The 18,700-nt window shown below is 29.5% G+C and overlaps 1 protein-coding gene across 4 annotated transcripts; it reads right to left on the minus strand.

The window, feature by feature from the left end:
- Positions 1-638: 638 nt before the first annotated feature.
- LOC123291592 (nuclear factor NF-kappa-B p100 subunit) lies at positions 639-15,270 on the minus strand. 4 transcript variants are annotated; one of them, XM_044871928.1, is made up of 16 exons: positions 14,965-15,160; positions 12,102-12,221; positions 10,547-10,686; positions 10,322-10,482; positions 9,327-9,462; positions 7,402-7,543; positions 6,572-6,985; positions 6,327-6,444; positions 5,760-6,011; positions 3,900-4,055; positions 2,700-3,022; positions 2,181-2,458; positions 1,984-2,115; positions 1,176-1,427; positions 1,003-1,118; positions 639-660 (listed from the first exon to the last, which is right to left on the minus strand). In XM_044871928.1, exons 1-15 carry the CDS (start codon positions 15,044-15,046, stop codon positions 1,017-1,019), a joined length of 2,808 nt encoding a protein of 935 aa, XP_044727863.1. In that variant the 5' UTR covers positions 15,047-15,160; the 3' UTR covers positions 639-660; positions 1,003-1,016. The 4 variants fall into 4 exon arrangements, with proteins under 4 accessions (XP_044727863.1, XP_044727864.1, XP_044727865.1 ...); XM_044871929.1 differs by lacking the exon at positions 639-660 and adding an exon at positions 15,167-15,250 and having other exon boundaries at positions 997-1,118; positions 14,965-15,089; XM_044871930.1 differs by lacking the exons at positions 639-660; positions 14,965-15,160 and adding an exon at positions 15,167-15,270 and having other exon boundaries at positions 997-1,118.
- Positions 15,271-18,700: the final 3,430 nt, after the last annotated feature.

The raw sequence follows: 18,700 nt of genomic DNA on the forward strand, positions 1-18,700 counted from the left end.
TATTTTTTTTAAATTTGTGTCCCCACAACCCTGACCATACCTCCTTAATAAATCGGGCACAACGTTTTTTTTTTTGTGTTTTCAATAATTTATTAAGGTTTAACTTTAAATAGTTTATTTTTAATTTCTACCGACTAGTTTTGGAGAAATCTATGAAAACATATCATCCATCTACCGATTTACCATAAAACAACTAATGTTAAATGTGCCTACTTTTGAAGTCATTTATTTATTTAAATAATCGAGCAACCCCCATCCCTCCTAAAGTTTTCAGAATTGATTTAGGCTTAGTTCAACTTCATATAAAAAAATCAAGCTTCTCGTTTAAAACTGCCTCGGTGCTCATACATTCTCGGTCAAACTTAATTTCTTTTTCGACAATTGCAGTAAATAACACGGTAAAATCAGGTTTCGAAATGCAAATGTTACGTCATCGATTTTAAGGCAATTTTTTATCTAGCAATTTCTCAATTTTTGGGAGAATTGAAGCACATTTTCTTGTTCAATTTTTTACAGGTACAATTTTAACAATAAATATTCTAAATTTTTAAAATAAACGTTATTTTTCTTTTACGACTTGTAACATAAGTGCATTATAAAAAAAAAATTTTTCAACTTGTTTTTCAATCACATTAAAAATTAAACTCAAAATTATTTTGTCTAAAATAAACAATCAAAAATTAGATTCTTGAAATATTCGAGACGAATTCCGTTACTACAGAAATCCGTCCAATTCCTCGTGACATTACACTTATTTAAAAAAAAAAATGACATTTAGAAGTTTTTAGAAGTAATTATATTAAAAATTATTACAAAAACGAAGAATTTAAATAAAACTTGAGCGTACCAAGGAATTTATTTTAATGACCATAACTTTTGAAATTTTGTAAAGGTACTAATAATTAAATAATTTGAAAATTTATTTATTTTTTTTTTTAATATTTAAATTTTTGTCTAAAACATTATCTTTAAAAATAAAAATTATAAAAATATTATAATTACCAATAATAAAAAATTTAAATTGTTAACCGACCAATAATTTCATCGAGTTTCGACCCTTCTACTGGATCCGCCAAAAAAACTTGAAATTGTCTTACAACATCTAAAGTAACATCAACCTAAAATTAAAAAATATATTAAATTTATTATTATAATCGTAGATATTTTTTTCAAACCTTTTTATAATTTATAATTGCCCTTGTAGGGCTTGATGTATTTCTAAAAACATCTACAAAATCTTGGCAACCGAAAAATTCAGCTAACTTTTCCCATAAATCGGATCCATCACAAATAACTGCCAAATCTTCTGTATATAATACATCCGGCTTAGTTTCCACCATTTCTATTTCTTCCTCTTTAATTTCCATTTTTATATCATCATCTTCATGGAAATACATTTGAGGTTCTTGTTTTAAAATATCTAAAAGCTGTGAGAAAAAACAAAAATCGCTATAAATTGGGTATAAAATACACATTAGCGATTTACTCGTAAGCAAAACTATGGAAGATAGAAGTAAAGAAAATCATCTCTGTATATATATAACAGTGTCCGCGAAAAGCAGAAAATTTGCGCTGCAGTAGCAAAAGTGCAAGTTTCTAAACAAGTTTAAGATCTACACAAATTGTTAGAGAAGGATAGAGAAGTTCACATCGTAATGAGGGTTAGATAATGAACTAAATAAGTTGTTTGAGAAGGATAGAGAAGTTCACATTAAACATCTTTTGCTACACAAGCGCCATTCTGGTCAATTCTAAAACTCTTATTTTCTGTTTTCAGTTGCACACTTTTTCTTTAATCCCTATTTAAGATTGTCCTCCTTACCTCCACCCTTCATAGACAAAACTCATTTTAACAAACAATTTTAATTGCAAAAATTGATCCACAATGTAAAATTGATCGATCAATTGACTTAATTCCCGAACTATTTCTACAAAGCCGAACTATTTTATTATTAAAAAAATTAATTAAAATTAGGAACTTACATATTTGTTATGTAACGCCAATTGTACAGAAGTTATCCCTCCTTCTGGATCTTCCTCTTCATCTTCTTCGTCTTCATCATTTTCTTGTTTGATTTCAACACACATATCGTTATTTGGGATATTTGGATCCGCCTAGAAATTATATATTTTATAAGTTATTTCGCAAAACGTTGAAATAAAAAAAGTTTTTCCCTTACGTTATAGACGCGGAGTATTTTACAAATATCTGCATTTTCTTCTGCAACCGCCTTATGTAAAGCAGTATAACCTCCAAAGTTTTGTTGATTTATATTGATTTTTGAAAATTCTAATAAATATTTTACAATATCTATATTATTATTTGTCACAGCCATGTGCAACGCACTATCTCCATCATGTGAAGATATGTGATTTACATCTGCACCTTTTTCAATCAATAATGAAGTAACCGCTAAATTATTTGATCTCACAGCCAGATGAACCGCCGTCAAACCATCTATAAAATACAGGTCAAATTTAAATTTTATTTAACAATAATTTTAAGTAATTGATCTCTCAGTGTAGACTATTTTGACTGTCGAAATTTTGCCAATCTGCTTCTTAATAGTTCGAGATTATTACTTTTGTTTTAGAGGAATGTATTCGCTAATTTATATTGAATTGCATGACAAAATTTCGATTAAGAAATAGTTTACAGTATATGGTGACCTTTAAAACACTCAAAGTGCAATAATTACCATCATTCTCCAAATCAAAATCTAAAGAATTATAGTTGCATAACATCTTTACGATGTCATATATTTTCTTAGCATTTTGCTGGCTTTTTAATGCAGTATGAAATACCGTATCACCTTTGGCGTCTGGACAATTTGGATTTGCATTAATTTTCATTAATGACCTGACAATATTTTCTTTGCCGAGTTCAACAGCTCTATGGAGAGCTGTCTCTCCAACATTATTAGCGAAATTAACTAAAAATCCATCATCAACTTCTTCTAACAATTGTATTAGGTAGTAAACATCGTTTTCCAGGTTCATTTTAATTGCCATGCTTAATACACTGAAATAGGAAAAAGTTTTTTTTATAACTCGAAAAATATGGACATTAAATAAAAAAGTTTCAAATAAAAGTTGAGAATAAATTGATCTTTAAAAATGGATAGGTGCATTTTATTGATTAATCTAATATTATAAGTGTTATCGGCTGAGATAGAAAAACCTGTTTATTAAAAATAGGCCATAAATCGTAAGCGATAAGTTTTACAAAAAATATATGGGAAACAAATGATGCAAAATTTATTCTTTACATTAATGGTCTTTATGACTTTTGCTCTCAAGTGCATAGTCTCCGAGATATCGGCCAAAATTTTTTTTTAAGATGAAACCAGAATCTGTTAGCATTTTGTTATTTTACACTCAGTAAATGATTCTAAATCATATTTTTTTTAAACTTGGTTAGATAATTTAGTGCGAAGTTAAATTGTATTTTTACTGTCCTAACTAGTTTTTAGCGAATTTCCGCAGGAAATGGGTTTTGCGCCAATTACAAAATAATTTTTATTTTTGATCAGTTTTAAACAAGTACTCTTGTGATTTTTTATCATGACGCTTAGTTTTCGCAATAAAAATCTAAGATTGAAAAATGCAATATTCGATTTTAAGAAAAATGTGTTAATTTTTCCATCTCTGAGGAAGTTTGATTTGCTAACACAGCTCCTACGCTACAAATTTTTATTTACAAGTAACTTTAAAACCACGGTTTTGTTTTAGCAAAGATTAATAATATTAATATAAGTTTTAAAACTATTTTTGTAATTATGAAAATTTTTGCAAATAAATTATATCAGAAACCTCTGGTCTTCGAAGGTCAGATATTATACAATTTCTGTAAAAAGGGTATTTAAGAATTAATTTTTTCAATAATCATATTTACTTACTTGTCACCTGTAGGATCCAATCTTAATTTAAAGACAGTTAAAGCCAAATTTTTTAAATTTGGATGATTTGCCTTCATCGCATCTTTTAAACGTATGATCACTTTTTTGTATGCATTTTTCTCGATTTCTTTGATTTCTTTTTCTTCATCGATATATCTATTTAATATGAATATTATTTTAGGCACTTTATAAGTACATCAAAATATCAGATAGTAAAGAAATGCACACATTTCCTTTCCTTAAAGCATTCTACACACATTAGTTAGTTCAGCCCCCCTATTTGGAGCCCAAATTTTTTGAGGTACACCCTTAATAATGATCATGGAGGATGGGTTCGTAATGTTATCAAAAACAAAAATCAGAAACAGAAGTTTCACAAAAATTTGCCCCGGAACAATCTTTTGGGCTTTTTTTGAAAAATTTTGAAGAAAGACGATTTTTTGGGAAAAAATTATTGATTTTTGCTGATAAAATGGGAGAGTTGAAGATAATTCAAAAATGCGTACTTTGAGCTAAGTTTTGATCCTTTATCTTTATCCGTTCTCTACTTATAAGCAATTGAATTTTTGAAATTGACAAAATTTTTTCTCGTAAAACGGTGAGAGTGGAGGTTGGTTATAATAAGAGTATGAAAAGTAGCACTTTTTATGTATTATTTATGATATTTTTTTCGAATTGATTTTAATATTAGAAACGGGTCTATAACTGTTTGTTTTTGAAAATTGTGGAACCGCCGCTAACAATTGAGGAGGTTAGTGACCAAAATGAACCCTGTGCATATTATTAACTTGCCTTGCAGTAATTGAAGAATTAACATTTGGGGCATATTTCAAGAATTAATTAAAACATTTTTAGTTAATAATTAATTTTTTTTTTAATTTTTGTATAAAAATATTAAATTTATTTGTTTTAAAAATACCTCCAATGTTAATTCTGTAATTATTACCAAATAAGTTAATACAAAAATTTGATTTTTTGATATTTCGTAGATACTTCGACTTGAGGGGATTCATTTTGGTCGCTGTAAACCGACTCAATTATCAGCGGAGGTCCATCAATTTTCAAAAACAAACATTTATAGATCCGTTTCTATTATTCATACAAATTCGAAAAAAATATCATAAATAGTACAAAAAAACTACCTTTTCATACTATTATTATAGTCCACCCCCGCTCCCACCACCGTTTTCGAAAAAAAAAAATTTTAATTTCAAAATTTCAAAATTTCAATTTCTTATAAGAAGAGAACGGATAAAGAAACAGGGTCGAGAAGTTGAAGTTATATAGCGAATCAATGATTTTAACAAAAAATCGCCTTTTTTCAAAATATTTCAACATTTTCCAAAAAAGCCGGCAAAAAGATCGTTCTGGGGCAAATTTTTGTACAAATTTTGATAACATTGAGAATTCATATCTCATGATCACATAGTAAGTTGGTAAAATGCAAGCCTAGAATGTTAGGTATCTTGGATTCGATGCGCCTAAACGTGTATATTTCTTCAAAACAGATATTGATTAATACGGAAATGTTTAAATTATTCAAACGCATTACTTATATTTTTATTTAGAATGAAAGGGGCATTAGTAAAATCTATTTTCTTGTCCTATAAAACGATGTCAGCATACCTAATTATACTTTAAGACCGCCTAGCTCTCAAACGAAGCAACTTGGTACAGAGGCAAGTTTAGCTAAAACGATTTATTTTGAGATGTTATATACCTGGTAGTGTATTGCACAGATCTTTTAGAGGAGCAGCCTGTATATCTCTGGGTCATTTTTAAGCACTCCGAATATTTTTATAAAATTTCGACACTCGATTCTTCCACGCCTCTGTTAAGCATATTATTATTTCTACTTACTTATCGCCTGTGGAATTCAGCTTACACCTCAAAATACTTTGAGTATTTTTTTTCAATTTCGGATTACTTTCAATAACTGCATCTTTTAAACTATCTATTAACTGGTTGTAAACTTCATTACTTTCTTTTACTTCTTCGTATCCGCCCCTAAGTTTATATATTTTTGGTATTTTTTTAGACATTAAATTATCAGTGTAACGTCGATGATGTCCATCTGGTGTTAATTCTGTAGAAGATGATGTTAAGGACCCACTGAAATTTTTATATATTGTATTAAAAAAAAGGGGAGAACATTTGATAAATTGTTTATCTTAAGATTCACAAACGAACTATGGATAATATTTTGTTTATAATAGCTCTCTCAATGACAAAAAAAAACTACGAAGAAGTTATATTCAGATAGATTCGAATGGTCGCAGATACTTCATTTTGCCCTTTTCAAGCATTCTATCAACAACGGGTATCCTCTTATTATGAGCAATGCACTATTTGGTTAAACACTTTATTAAGTTGTTTGTAGCATTTTTTGTCACCGGAGCGGAGGAACTGTACTCTTTAACCAAATACCTATATTCTGGTAAATCCTTTTCAAAAATATCCAAAAACTTTTGAAATTCAGATGAATTTACTCCTTGTGACATTTCTTCAATAGCTTGAACGCAATCTTTACCATCCAATAAATTTCCTGGAATATCAATTTAATTATCGTTTATTACACATTAAGAAAATTTAAGAACGTAAACTCATAATGATTTGTTCTCTCTCTGGAATTTAAATAAGAATAAGACAAAAATTCCCTGAAAAAAACTCACCTGATAAATCACCCGATTCTATTGTGGTAGGAATAATTTCGTCATTAAATCTTCGTTTTTTACCAACTCCAGATTTTTCATTAGGTTTATACCGAAACGCACGTGGTTCACTTCGGTCGCCATCCGAAGGTCGAAATAACTCTACATAAACTAGTACTTGTTTGTTTATATTTTGGTCACGATATGGTGGCGTTCTTAATGCAATCGCGTACTGATGATGCACATCCAAATCATTAAAAATTCCTTTACCCGTCCATGTGATTTCTTCGGTCTCATTATTAATTTCAAAAAATCTAACTTCTATATTCTTTTTTACCACTTTCTCAACAAACATAAATATTTCTTCGCCGCCGGAACAAGGGCTCACTGCTTTATCCATTCTGCAGATTTTTAATTCGCCCGTCATGGCACTTTCTAAAATATATCATAAATATTACATTAAATTTTAGTGTTAGGAATAGATTTAAAGACGTTTTATCAAATAGTTTGGGTTACTGGCAAAATATTACCGAAAAGCGCATGTTTTTTCTTCTTTTCTTGTAGGAAAGAACATTCGAATAACTTTTGAATTGCGTTTTTTTTTTATAATTTGGCGTTGAGGTATCGTTAGATAATTTAGTAATTAACAAATAATTAATTAGAGATACAGTGCGTGGTTTTCAGTGGCGAATTCAATAGGGTACGGTAGGCTCTCTCCCAGAACGAATAAAAAAGTTTTTCGGGCAAATCTAAATAATTAATTCGAAATTCATATAGCCAAAGTTAAAAATTTTTAATCTGCTAATTTTTCTAATCAATTTATAGTCATTTTTTACTTAAAACGTACTTACTTGAATTATTTATTGGATCTGAAAAAACTTTATCACATATTGAATATAAAGATCCATCAAGTCTTCGTTCAAATGCCTCAAAGCATAAGGTAACAGTATTTAAATTTATTCGCTTAGTTTCTTCTTCAATTTCATTTTTAATCTACAAAAAATTATCAACAATAATCATCACGTATCACGATGGCCACAAGAATCAACTTTCAAAATTTCCTGACTTCTCGATTTTCAACTATCCCTATCCCTATTTATTATAAATGTGAAAGTAAGGATGTTTGTTTGTAACACTTTTACGCAAAAACTAATGAATGGATTTGAATGAAACTTAACATATTCAAGTGCACTTACGGATTGACCCAAAAGTTTTGACACTAGATTTTTTTATTTATTCATTCGATAGGGGATTGTTTGAAGACCTTAAATCTGATTTTGCGTATTCGGGAAGTTAAAATTTTCGCCTCCATCTTGGAAAATGACTTTTTCTACGTTTTGACCTATATCTTATTTCTATTCATTCAAATTTGATGATTTTGATGTCGTTGGACTAGCCTGCGTTTTATCTTCAAACCCTTTTCATCAAAGTACACGCTACACTATTTTTTTCGTGAGTCTCTTTTTGTAACAGTATTTTGCAAATAGTTTTTTAATAGTGCATCTTCTTCTTCAAGAGATATCTAGGTGAAATTTTTACAGCATGCTAAGGACGTAAAAAGTGAGATCAAGTTCGTAAATGAGCAACATAGGTCTATTGGGTCTTTGATAGAACCCATCTTTTAAATGGTTAGAGATAGAACGAAAATTTAAATGTAAAAAATGTTCCTTATAAAAAATAAACAACTTTTGTTTGAAACATTTTTTCGTAAACACCACTTTTTACTCATAAAGGCGCAAATTAGGTTAAAAACGCAAACTGTTACAAAAGAAACTCACGAAAAAGTTTTGACTTTGAACACGAATAACTTTTTTGGTATCAATCGTAGCGTGTACTTTGACATAAAAAGGTTTGAAGACAGACGCAGGCCAGTTCAACGACATCAAATTTGAATGACTAGCAACGCAAGATATAGGCCAAAACGTAAAAAAAAGTCATTTTCCAAGATGGCGGCGAAAGGGTTAATTTCCCGAATACGCAAAATCAGATTTAAGGTCTCCAAACAAGCCCCTATCGAATGATTAAATAAAAAAATCTAGTGTCAAAACTTTTGGGTCACACCTCTACGATTTATGTAAGTACACTGGACTAAACAATAATATGGCTCATACATCAGAATAACACATGAGCTATAATTTATTAAAAGATATATTTAAAAAAAAAAAATTTTTTTTTGTTGAAATTTCATAAGACAGGGTGAAGGTGAACAATTTACTCTGTATTAAAGAGGGTATCATACAAACTTCTTACATTAAAAAAAAAAAAAAATTAATGATTATTTGAGACATATCTGTGTAAAACAATCGAATTTTTACATAATGTTTTGTTTAACGGTTAGTGAATTATATTTTCTCTTTATTTATTCCCATTTTTTAAGCAATAATTAATATATTTCTAAACAAATTTATTGAAGTTAAAACTTCTTTTGACACGTTGCGCATTTTTTGGGAGAAAAAAAATCATGAAACTAGCGTCATCGGTGTCTGAATTTGAATTTAACTCCTATTACATTAGGTCTTACTATTCAAATGAATTTATTCCCACCATATATCTAAAATTGTGAACAGCTATTTGAATAGTATTGAGGTGTTATTTATTATTATTCAGGTATAGTGAATATATTTTTATTAGAGCTATATGCGATCTCAGGCCGAAGGAAGCCAGTCAGGTTAGCCAAGGTATATGTTAAGCGAGATAAAATATCAGAAATCAGATATTTCTTAGATTTTCTGATTTCCATATCTTATATTTAAAAACATATAAAATAGATACTTACAGCAACTTTATCATGCGTTTTTAATTCTTGCTTTGGTCCCAACCTTCTCTTTTCTCTATACATTCGTGTTTTTTTCTTGGTTAATTCATCGTTAATAAACTTACGGGCGGTGTGAATGATTCCCATATTAGAAAAACTAATTAAACAAAATTTGGTATTTTTAAAATCACTTATGACCAGGGGTAGAGATCTGAAAATTCTTTCTTAACTTTAAATTTGAGGTAACATTTCGGTTTATCTATAATTTCCATGACGATGAGAACATACATTGATCTAGCAAGGATTGAATCGTAGTAGAACTCTTAACGTATTTAAATTGATCACGTATACTTAGGATCGGAATCTATCCTAGCCTTGAACGATTGAATCCTCGAGCAATTTAATTGAAAGATGTCACTACTGAATCGCTCCTTGAGTTGAGCCTCAGAACGAATAGTCACTGTAGTTTAACTCGAGGAGTTAACAAGAGGAGTTGACAAAAGATTGTACTCGTTTTTAATTCATCTAGATTTTCTATAAATTAAAATACATAACTTTTTACTAAATTTTGAATAATTCTGAAGGAAAAAATAAAATAAAAATCTTGCAGGGTAAAAATAACGAAACAGCATAGTATTATTTACCAGAATTTTAATTATTTTTACTATAAATTTTCCAGTGTTCTTCAACTCTCTAAGGATCCGCTTTCCTACTGATTCACTCAAGTCTAATTCTGTTGGTAGTCTATACTAGACGAGACCGTCTCGCAGTATGATTTCAGGTAGACAGTCAGTAAGTTGAGGCAATACATGCAGCAGTAACACTAATAGTTCCTATGAAGGATTCAATTCTCAGACGATTGAATTGTTCAAGCGTTAAATATTTGTACTCTCCTATTTTAACTTCCTGCGGATATCAATACCTATTTTGATCATAAGTTATCCAAATTTCGAAATTTCAAACCCTACCCCTGATTATGAGATATCAAAAATGACTAAATAAATTTTATTTCTTACACCGCTTCAAATCCTAAATCGGGGCCCACTTCGATGTCATGAGGATCCGGATCATCTTCTCGCATTAATCGATGCGGATGAGGAAATTGCTCGTGCCCGTCTTTTGTTGGTGCTGTATACAAACTACAGCGTACAATTGCCGGTTTTGAATAATTTCGAAGCTATAAGTTAAATAAACAAGAAAAATTTATCAACTGAAATATTAAATAAAATATATGAACATACCTCAACGGTCGGATAAGTAACTTTTACAGACTTGTCTGAATTTTTCCCGTTAAGACATCCATGTGTCCCGGCCATTTCCGATTTATAACGGAAACGAAATTTTTCCACTGGTTGTTCTGTGATAACCAGTTGTGGTTCATCTAATAATAATTAATTTGTTAGCTTTGAACGCAGTAAGACAAATGAGGACTCAGCGGATTTTATCGAATTTCATAAAAAAGTTAGCATTTTTATAAAAAAACAATACTTCGAAAAAATCCACCGCTTCAATTTAAATATCTACTCGAATTGATAATTAGATTAGCAAATCGAATAACAGAAAAATTTTACCCAAATAACAAGTTTTTTTTTTTTTTTTTGTTATTTAGAGAAAATGTCTTACAAATTTTCAGTCATTTACGCGGATAATTAAAATTTATGCCTCGCTTTAAAATCTTACAGAAAATATAGTCGTATGAGAAATCTACAACTCTTTTATGATAAACATTTGCATTTTACTACTTAATAATAGTCTTAGAGACGGTATAAGGTCGACCTTCACCCATATGACAACCACATGAGACATATTTCTTATGAAATTTTATTATGTATGAAAATAATGGTATAGACTGCAAAAATTTGATTAAATTTGATTTATTTAAAAATAGCCATGAACACTTTTCAATAGGCAAGTTATCAAAGCCGTGTTGATTAATCAATAAAATTTCTTAAAAAATATGTCTCATATGGTTATCAGATGGATGAAAGTCCCCCCCTAAAATCTTAACATTTCGGTAAATATTAGATTTATAAAATGATCTAGGAAAATTCATTTTCTACAACTTAGCTAATTATTATTATTTCCTTTTTATACCATGCATATATGTAATATGCAAGGTATATTAAGTTTAGTCACAAGTTTGTAACGCTTGAAATATTGATGCTAAGCAAAAAATCTTTATTTTCGTCAACAACTAGTTTTCGGAAAAAATCCGCAATTTTTTTTTTTCAAATGCTTATATCTCGAAAACGGTGAGGTTAAGTAAAAAATGTACAGGATCAAAAAATGCTTAGAATTGTCCAAAATATAAAGTCCATTAGTTTTTTTTAAATGTTTAATAAAGACAACATGGTGTCCGAGAGTAGGGAACTTCTGCCCCGCCGGATGGGCCTAAATCGAAAAATCACAAGCGCTCACGTATATAACATTTTTGAGTACACTCAGACAAACATTTTCCAACTTGCGTAATCATTACAGTCTATATATGGTATTTCAACAATTAACTCAGTCAATAGTTTGTTTTCACTTGTTAAGTGTAATAATCGAATTGATGGACACACTTGAAGTAAAAAAATTAAAAACTACATATATTGTCGGAGTTAAAACCATTGAGTCCCGAAATAATAACTATAAAAGCATTGTAACCATCTATGAATTATTCTCTGTTAAGAAATTATTTACGATGTTGGTTAAAATTTACCAGAATCAAATATTAACACATGGTTCTCGGTCGAATACTCGATTCGTATAAATATTCCCAAAGATAAAAAAATAATATAAAATAAAAAATTAAACCTTTTCTGTAATTCGAAAAACCCATCGCTTCTGGAGATGATAAATCACAATATCTGTTGTCGGAGTCTTGCGATTCGCTTTCAGGAGGGCTAGGTAAAATCTCCATTAGATTTGGTAAATCTAAAATTAATAAACAAAAATTAATATTTTAAGCAAATTATTTGTTTTAAGAAAATTTGTTTCCCATTCATTTTCATGAAATTAATGGAAAATTCAGTTTTGACTTAGGAAAATTAAAGATTGCAATTCTAGTACAATATGTTTTTTTATGGGATTCAGCTCAAAATGTTGTATGTGTGTCTAGAACAAAGTCATATTTATTAGAATGGTTGCTTTCGTCATGCCACGAGCGAGAGCACCTATTAATAGAAGTTAAATCAATCTAATTCTGCTGAAAAATTTTAAAATTTGAGGAAAAAGCAATTGAACCTTATATTTTGGGCTATTCTAAACATTTTTAATGTTGTGACATTTTTTCCTAAATTACACTAACACTGTATTTGAGATACAAGTGATTAAAAAAACCTAATTTTGATGAAAACTTGGTATTGATAAAGAAGTCTGCTTTTTTCTCTTCTATGATTTTTCAGCAGAAAAAATAGTTCTTTCTAATCAATATGGATTTGTTCTACACACGAAAAAAATCATATGGTACTTTAGAATTACAACCTTAAATGCATCATTTTCTGCAGTATAAAGGTCTTTGTCTTAGATAAAGCTAGATCAGATTGTAAAATTTTTGTCAAAACTGAATTTTCCATTAATTTCAGGACAGTGAATGGGGATAACGCCAAAAAAATTAGATTAATTTTGATTGAGTTCCATTCATTAAAATTGAAAATTTTAAATAAGTTTGTCTCAATGGGAGTGAATTTAAAATTAAAATCTAAAATTTTGTCCCATTCAATCCCTTTCGTTTAAATTTTGAAAATGTTGAATAGCCTGAAACGAAATTTTTGTGAAATTTATAAAAACAAATATAGTCAATTTTTACCATTTTCTTAAGGGCTGGGAACCTCTTGGGAAAAATATTTTTTGATTCCAATTTTAATAACAATAATTGATTGAGATAATTTTGACCCAAAAATCAATCAAAATCGGATTCATTTCTATGTTTTATGCGCCTTTTTGAAAATATATGCATTATGCATACAAAAGGATAGAAATCATCCCAGGAACTGAAAGCCAGCCGGTTTCAAGAGCGATGTTAAATATACGCACTATTGTTTTAACTAGTTGTCAGTTCATTGGATTTTATAGATTCCTGAGAGATTTATGCTGCTTCTTTTTTCAACATATTTAAATTAGTTTTAAACTGGGTTTTCCTAAAAATGTATTTTTTAAAAATTTTCGGATTATTACGATTTTCTTAAAGAATTTTCTTTTTCTCATTTTTATTTGCAATTTTAATAAAAAATATCTACTAAGATAATTTTAACTAAAATATTATGAAAATCATATTCGTACGTGTTAATCTGTCTGTTTCATGTTTCATATGATCCATGCTAATTCATTGGATTTTAAATTTGCTCCCTGTTAAGCAGGTATTTTGAGAACCATACTTTAAAACGGATTTTATCCGATGGCACAAAAAAAGTTATCATGAAAATTGAATAAACAAATTTTTTATCGAGGTTCTACGATTTTTTCTTTTTTTTTTTTAATAAAATCTTTTCGGAAAAATGTTACCAACCCTATAGATTTAGGATCCGTTTGAAAATTTGGAATTGATTGAAATAGTAATGAATCGAAAATTTTAATTTGCCATGGTTCGATAATTCATAATAATAGGAAATTGACTGGAATTTTTTACAGAGCATTATAAAAAGAAATTGATTGAAATTTTGTTTTCCTCCAGTGCCTCTACTGTTAATGAGGCTCACCGGGCGCACATATTCCTACCCTCGTACAGTGGCGTGCTGGGTTATATACCTCTAATAAAGATAAAAAGTAAAAATCTAAGACATGGTTCACTTTGTAAATAATATAAGAGTTTTTATAGGCAGGATATCTCCGGAAATGTTCGGAGATAATCAATTTTTACAAGCTTTTATTTAACTTGGAATGTATGTATTCATATATGTTTATCCGGGTGGAATCTTGCAACTCAATTTTGAAGCAGTTACCGTGAACCGAGTGAGCTGAAATTTTGCATACGCCCTAAGTTTGGATAACAACGCATGGTTAGATAAGTTAATCAAGAATGAATCAAAAAATTAATAAGTATGTGAAGTGGATGAGGCGCTCCGATACATTTTTGATATTTTAAATTAAACGCCGCCTCAAGCTTTTACAATAGTCGTGTATGAGTGACTCATAGAAAAAAAATTAAAAAATTTTTTTTTTAATTATTAAATTGATATTTATTAAAATTGCTTCCTGGAAATAACCTTTCCTTGCTAATTATGATAAGACTAAAATTTCAAAGCAATTTATCAGTTATGATACCATTTTTTTCATACATTGTTCTTCCAACTAGAGAGATTTTCTTAGCTGAAATCGCTGACAATCGTTATGTATTTTGTGAAAATAAGCAAACATTCCAAATTTGATCAAGGAGGATTATAACGTTCGTGAATTCTCTAAAAAGCATATAAATTTATTTAATATATTAACGAGTTTGGGGGGAATAACAGAATTTATCACTCTGATAAACATTGTATATTTTTGTGTTGCCCTAAACTAAAAACAAATGTTTTCATTGTTTTATATAAAAAGTTCGACTTATATTATTGATAGCATTGATAATGTTTGCCTATTAATATTAATTTCTAATATAATATCTAATCAAAAAATAATATTTTCAAAACTGAAAGTGTAATTGATAAGCAAAATTCTTTTTTCTACCCAATGTAAAACTTACCAAGTTCATGTTGTGACGCATAATCAAAATTATCCATAATATTAAGCGAAATTACTGGACGACGATTAAAAATTGTTTCCATTTTTTAATAATTTTTCAAATAAACACAAGAATTAACCTTAAAACTATTTATCCGAGCACACAAATAATATACAAATAAAATATGAATATTACCAAGTAAATTGTTTTACATGAAACATACCTCAGTTATCTTTTAAACGTAATAAATATTTCCATGAATAACATTGAAAATTTTTGTATTCAATTAATGTACTTTTTTTACTGGGTACTTCCCCGGCTGGAAACAAAGCAAATAAATTTGTGGTTTGTTTTCTTTTTCTAAAAGCCCGTTTTACAATCAACACTACAACGCATCAACTAATCAAGCTGTATGTCATGTCACATCACGTGAGTATAATTTAAACCATCATAGTTAAAATTTAACCCTTTCAGTACTTATGCGATGCCTTACTTATTTTAGTACATTATACCTTATTCAGACTTATTCTAACAATCGCCATGTTTGCCTTGATGTAATCGAAAATTCGTCATGTTTGGCCTAGCGTAAAAATCTATTCAGAAGAACAATAACAATAATGCTGAGCTAATAAGACATTTAAATCGTAACCAGGCCCGTAGCCAGACCAAACTAGTAGTACGGGCTCAAAGTAGCAAAAGATGGGCAGGATTATAAATTTATATCAATTGATTCAATGCTTGATATTTTTCTAAAGTTTAGTTTTTTCTTGGATGGGAAGTACGGGCTAAGAAGTTTAGAATACGGGCATCGCCCGTACATGCCCGTACGTGGCTACGGACTTGATCGTAACAGCAATGCTTTTTTAACTTCAAGAAATTGGTCCTTAAAAATCACTACCATTCAACACTTTTTGTTATTATACATATTTGGATGGATGAAAAAATTTAGTTTAGACTCGAGACAGTCTTAAAGACATCCTTTTTTGGCAAAAAAATAAAAAATAGCATTGTGTAAATATTGATTTATTTTTGTCAGCCAGCGTTTGAAAACATGAATATTCAATCTTAATATGTGCAAATCATAAACAATGGCATACGTTTTACTTCTTTAGGAGCATTATGAAAAAATTATGAGAGTGAATTTTTATTTTTGCGCGCGCACAGTGTGACGCAAAAACTACATGTTCAAGTTATTTTTAATTTTTTAACACTATGAAGTTAGTAGATAAACGAAGTGTCACTCACAACCACGCACAACAGACATTACCTGGAGTATGTATTATTTGCATACGGTATTTATAAATTAGAAGAAGTATTACCTAATATAGGAGGTAATAATAACTATGGCGTTTCTTAATGTAAAGCGGGCACTATAAATTGCATATCAGCATGATTATGTGTCATTCTTTGTAAATATCCGCAAACCTAGCACCTGTTTGGAAGATTTTTCTTAGGTTTTTTGAGCTTTGATTTTTCTTAGATCATTCTTTTTCTCTTCTAATAATACCAATTGAAACATTTTAAAGGAAGTGCTCCGTGTAAATATTCAGGCAAATATATTTATTTCCTATTCTTGAACTTTTGATAATGTTTATCAACAAATTATCACATTTTATTCAAAAAAAACATTGAATACTGCAATTTTTAACTTATTGTTATACCTAATAAGAATTTGTCACTTATTCTGCTCTCGTGCGAAAATCTTACTAGACGCACTGGGCGGGTGATAGCTTGGGCCTGAGGCCTGAACTAGGCTTATAGTCATGCCTCAGTTAGCCTTTGTAGGCCTGACCAAGTAGAAGGTGGAAACTTAACATGCGTTTTATGATAACAAAATTTATAAATATAATGCAAAAAATAATAAATAAACTATAAAGGGGAAGGAGGTAGTAAAATCATAAGCATACTTGATAAAAACTTATTGAGATGTTTGTTTAATTTTTCTATTAATTAATTAGAGTTTGATTATTCTAATTTCAAAATATGCTTAATAAAATCGCCTGATTAAATATAAATTTTTTTTCCTATGAATTTCGATTCTTATGAAAATTGTTTGAAGAGTTGGTGGTAAGCGGAGAACGGGACGGCCGAAGAAACGGTGGTTAGAGTCCACCATAGAAGATCTCCGGCAGATAGGAGTACAGAACTGGAAGAAGGATGCTTTGAACAGGAAAAAGTGGAAGCAAATTGTCAAAAAGACAGAAGCCATGAGCCCTTGAGGCTTGAAGTGCTAATATATATATATATACTAGCGGACCCGACAGACGTTGTCCTGTACACACGTCTTTTTTTAATGAGCTGAAACAATCTGGACGTAACTACAATTCATTAATACCTATACTACATTTAGCCTGTCTGCTACACTCATCCCGCTAAACCCCAATTTAACTCCCATTTATTGGACCGGCCTGAGCTTCGACCTTTGGCCTGGCCTTCGGCAGTGGAGCTCGCTGCGCTCGCATATGGCTCTATTAAATGCCTATTGACAATAAAAAATACATAGTACACATAGTAAGTTGTAATATAATGTGATATGATTTATATGCGCTCCCACCATTTAATGAAATTTCATTTTTTTGGTACGGAGCCCTCAAAAACAGTTGTACTGGACCAAATTGTAAATCTAAACCATCCTCGAATCCCCTTGAACTTATGAAGACTTCACTTGAACCTTCTCCTGAAAGACGCGCAAGAAATAATAAATCAAACTCAAAGTTAAGAATTTATTAATCGAATGAATGTTTATACAATTTATGTCGTTATGGTAAATGCATCGTCACAGCCTTCCTCGTCTATTAATTATAATTGAATAATTAATAGCCAACGGAAAGATGCGTCCGCTACATCTACTCCCCCCCAAAAAAAGAAAAAAATCTAAAGATAGTGAGATAACTTTGAAAAAACAAAAAAAATCTGCATTAAAAAAAAAAAAACGGACCAAAAACAATTTTAGAATTGGAAAAAAAAATTTTTTAATCTAATTTGGAAGAAAATAGAGACATTTTAACTTAGGTGAATTATTGGTTTGAATTAAAAAATGATTGATATTTAAAAGAAATATCACAAAATTTTGAAACAATATATTATTTTCCACTACAATATTTAACAAAATAAATAAATAATAATAAATGAAATTAACTATCCAAATAGTATGCTGGTTTGAGTCGATCTATACTAATAGAAGTTGGTTTGTTGTTGAAATATTGTAGTGGAAAATAATATATTGTTTCAAAATTTTGTGATATTTCTTTTAAATATCAATCATTTTTTAATTCAAACCAATATATTATTTTTCATTTTCTTTAATTGTTCAATTTTTCATTTTATCATTAATTTTTTTTTTCCCTGGCCAAAAACAATAATTATCAATAATTACATTTTCTTTTCTTATTCACCTAAGTTAAAATGTCTCTATTTTCTTCCAAATTAGATTAAAAAATTTTTTTTTCCAATTCTAAAATTGTTTTTGGTCCGTTTTTTTTTTTTAATGCAGATTTTTTTTGTTTTTTCAAAGTTATCTCACTATCTTTAGATTTTTTTCTTTTTTTGGGGGGGAGTAGATGTAGCGGACGCATCTTTCCGTTGGCTATTAATTATTCAATTATAATTAATAGACGAGGAAGGCTGTGACGATGCATTTACCATAACGACATAAATTGTATAAACATTCATTCGATTAATAAATTCTTAACTTTGAGTTTGATTTATTATTTCTTGCGCGTCTTTCAGGAGAAGGTTCGATTCCCGGTATCGGAAC

This window comes from Chrysoperla carnea, chromosome 2 (assembly GCF_905475395.1).
Source record: "Chrysoperla carnea chromosome 2, inChrCarn1.1, whole genome shotgun sequence".
NCBI classification, from domain to species: domain Eukaryota; kingdom Metazoa; phylum Arthropoda; class Insecta; order Neuroptera; family Chrysopidae; genus Chrysoperla; species Chrysoperla carnea.

Bases quoted from the DNA above. Each gene is read 5' to 3' on its own strand.
- LOC123291592 (XM_044871928.1), bottom strand. From the start codon at position 15,046: ATGGAAACAATTTTTAATCGTCGTCCAGTAATTTCGCTTAATATTATG. The intron at 3,023-3,899 runs GTAAGTAAATAT...TTCCTATTTCAG, and splicing joins TTGGATCCTACAGGTGACAA to TGTATTAAGCATGGCAATTA. The intron at 2,459-2,699 runs GTAATTATTGCA...TGTATTTTATAG, and splicing joins TTTTGATTTGGAGAATGATG to ATGGTTTGACGGCGGTTCAT.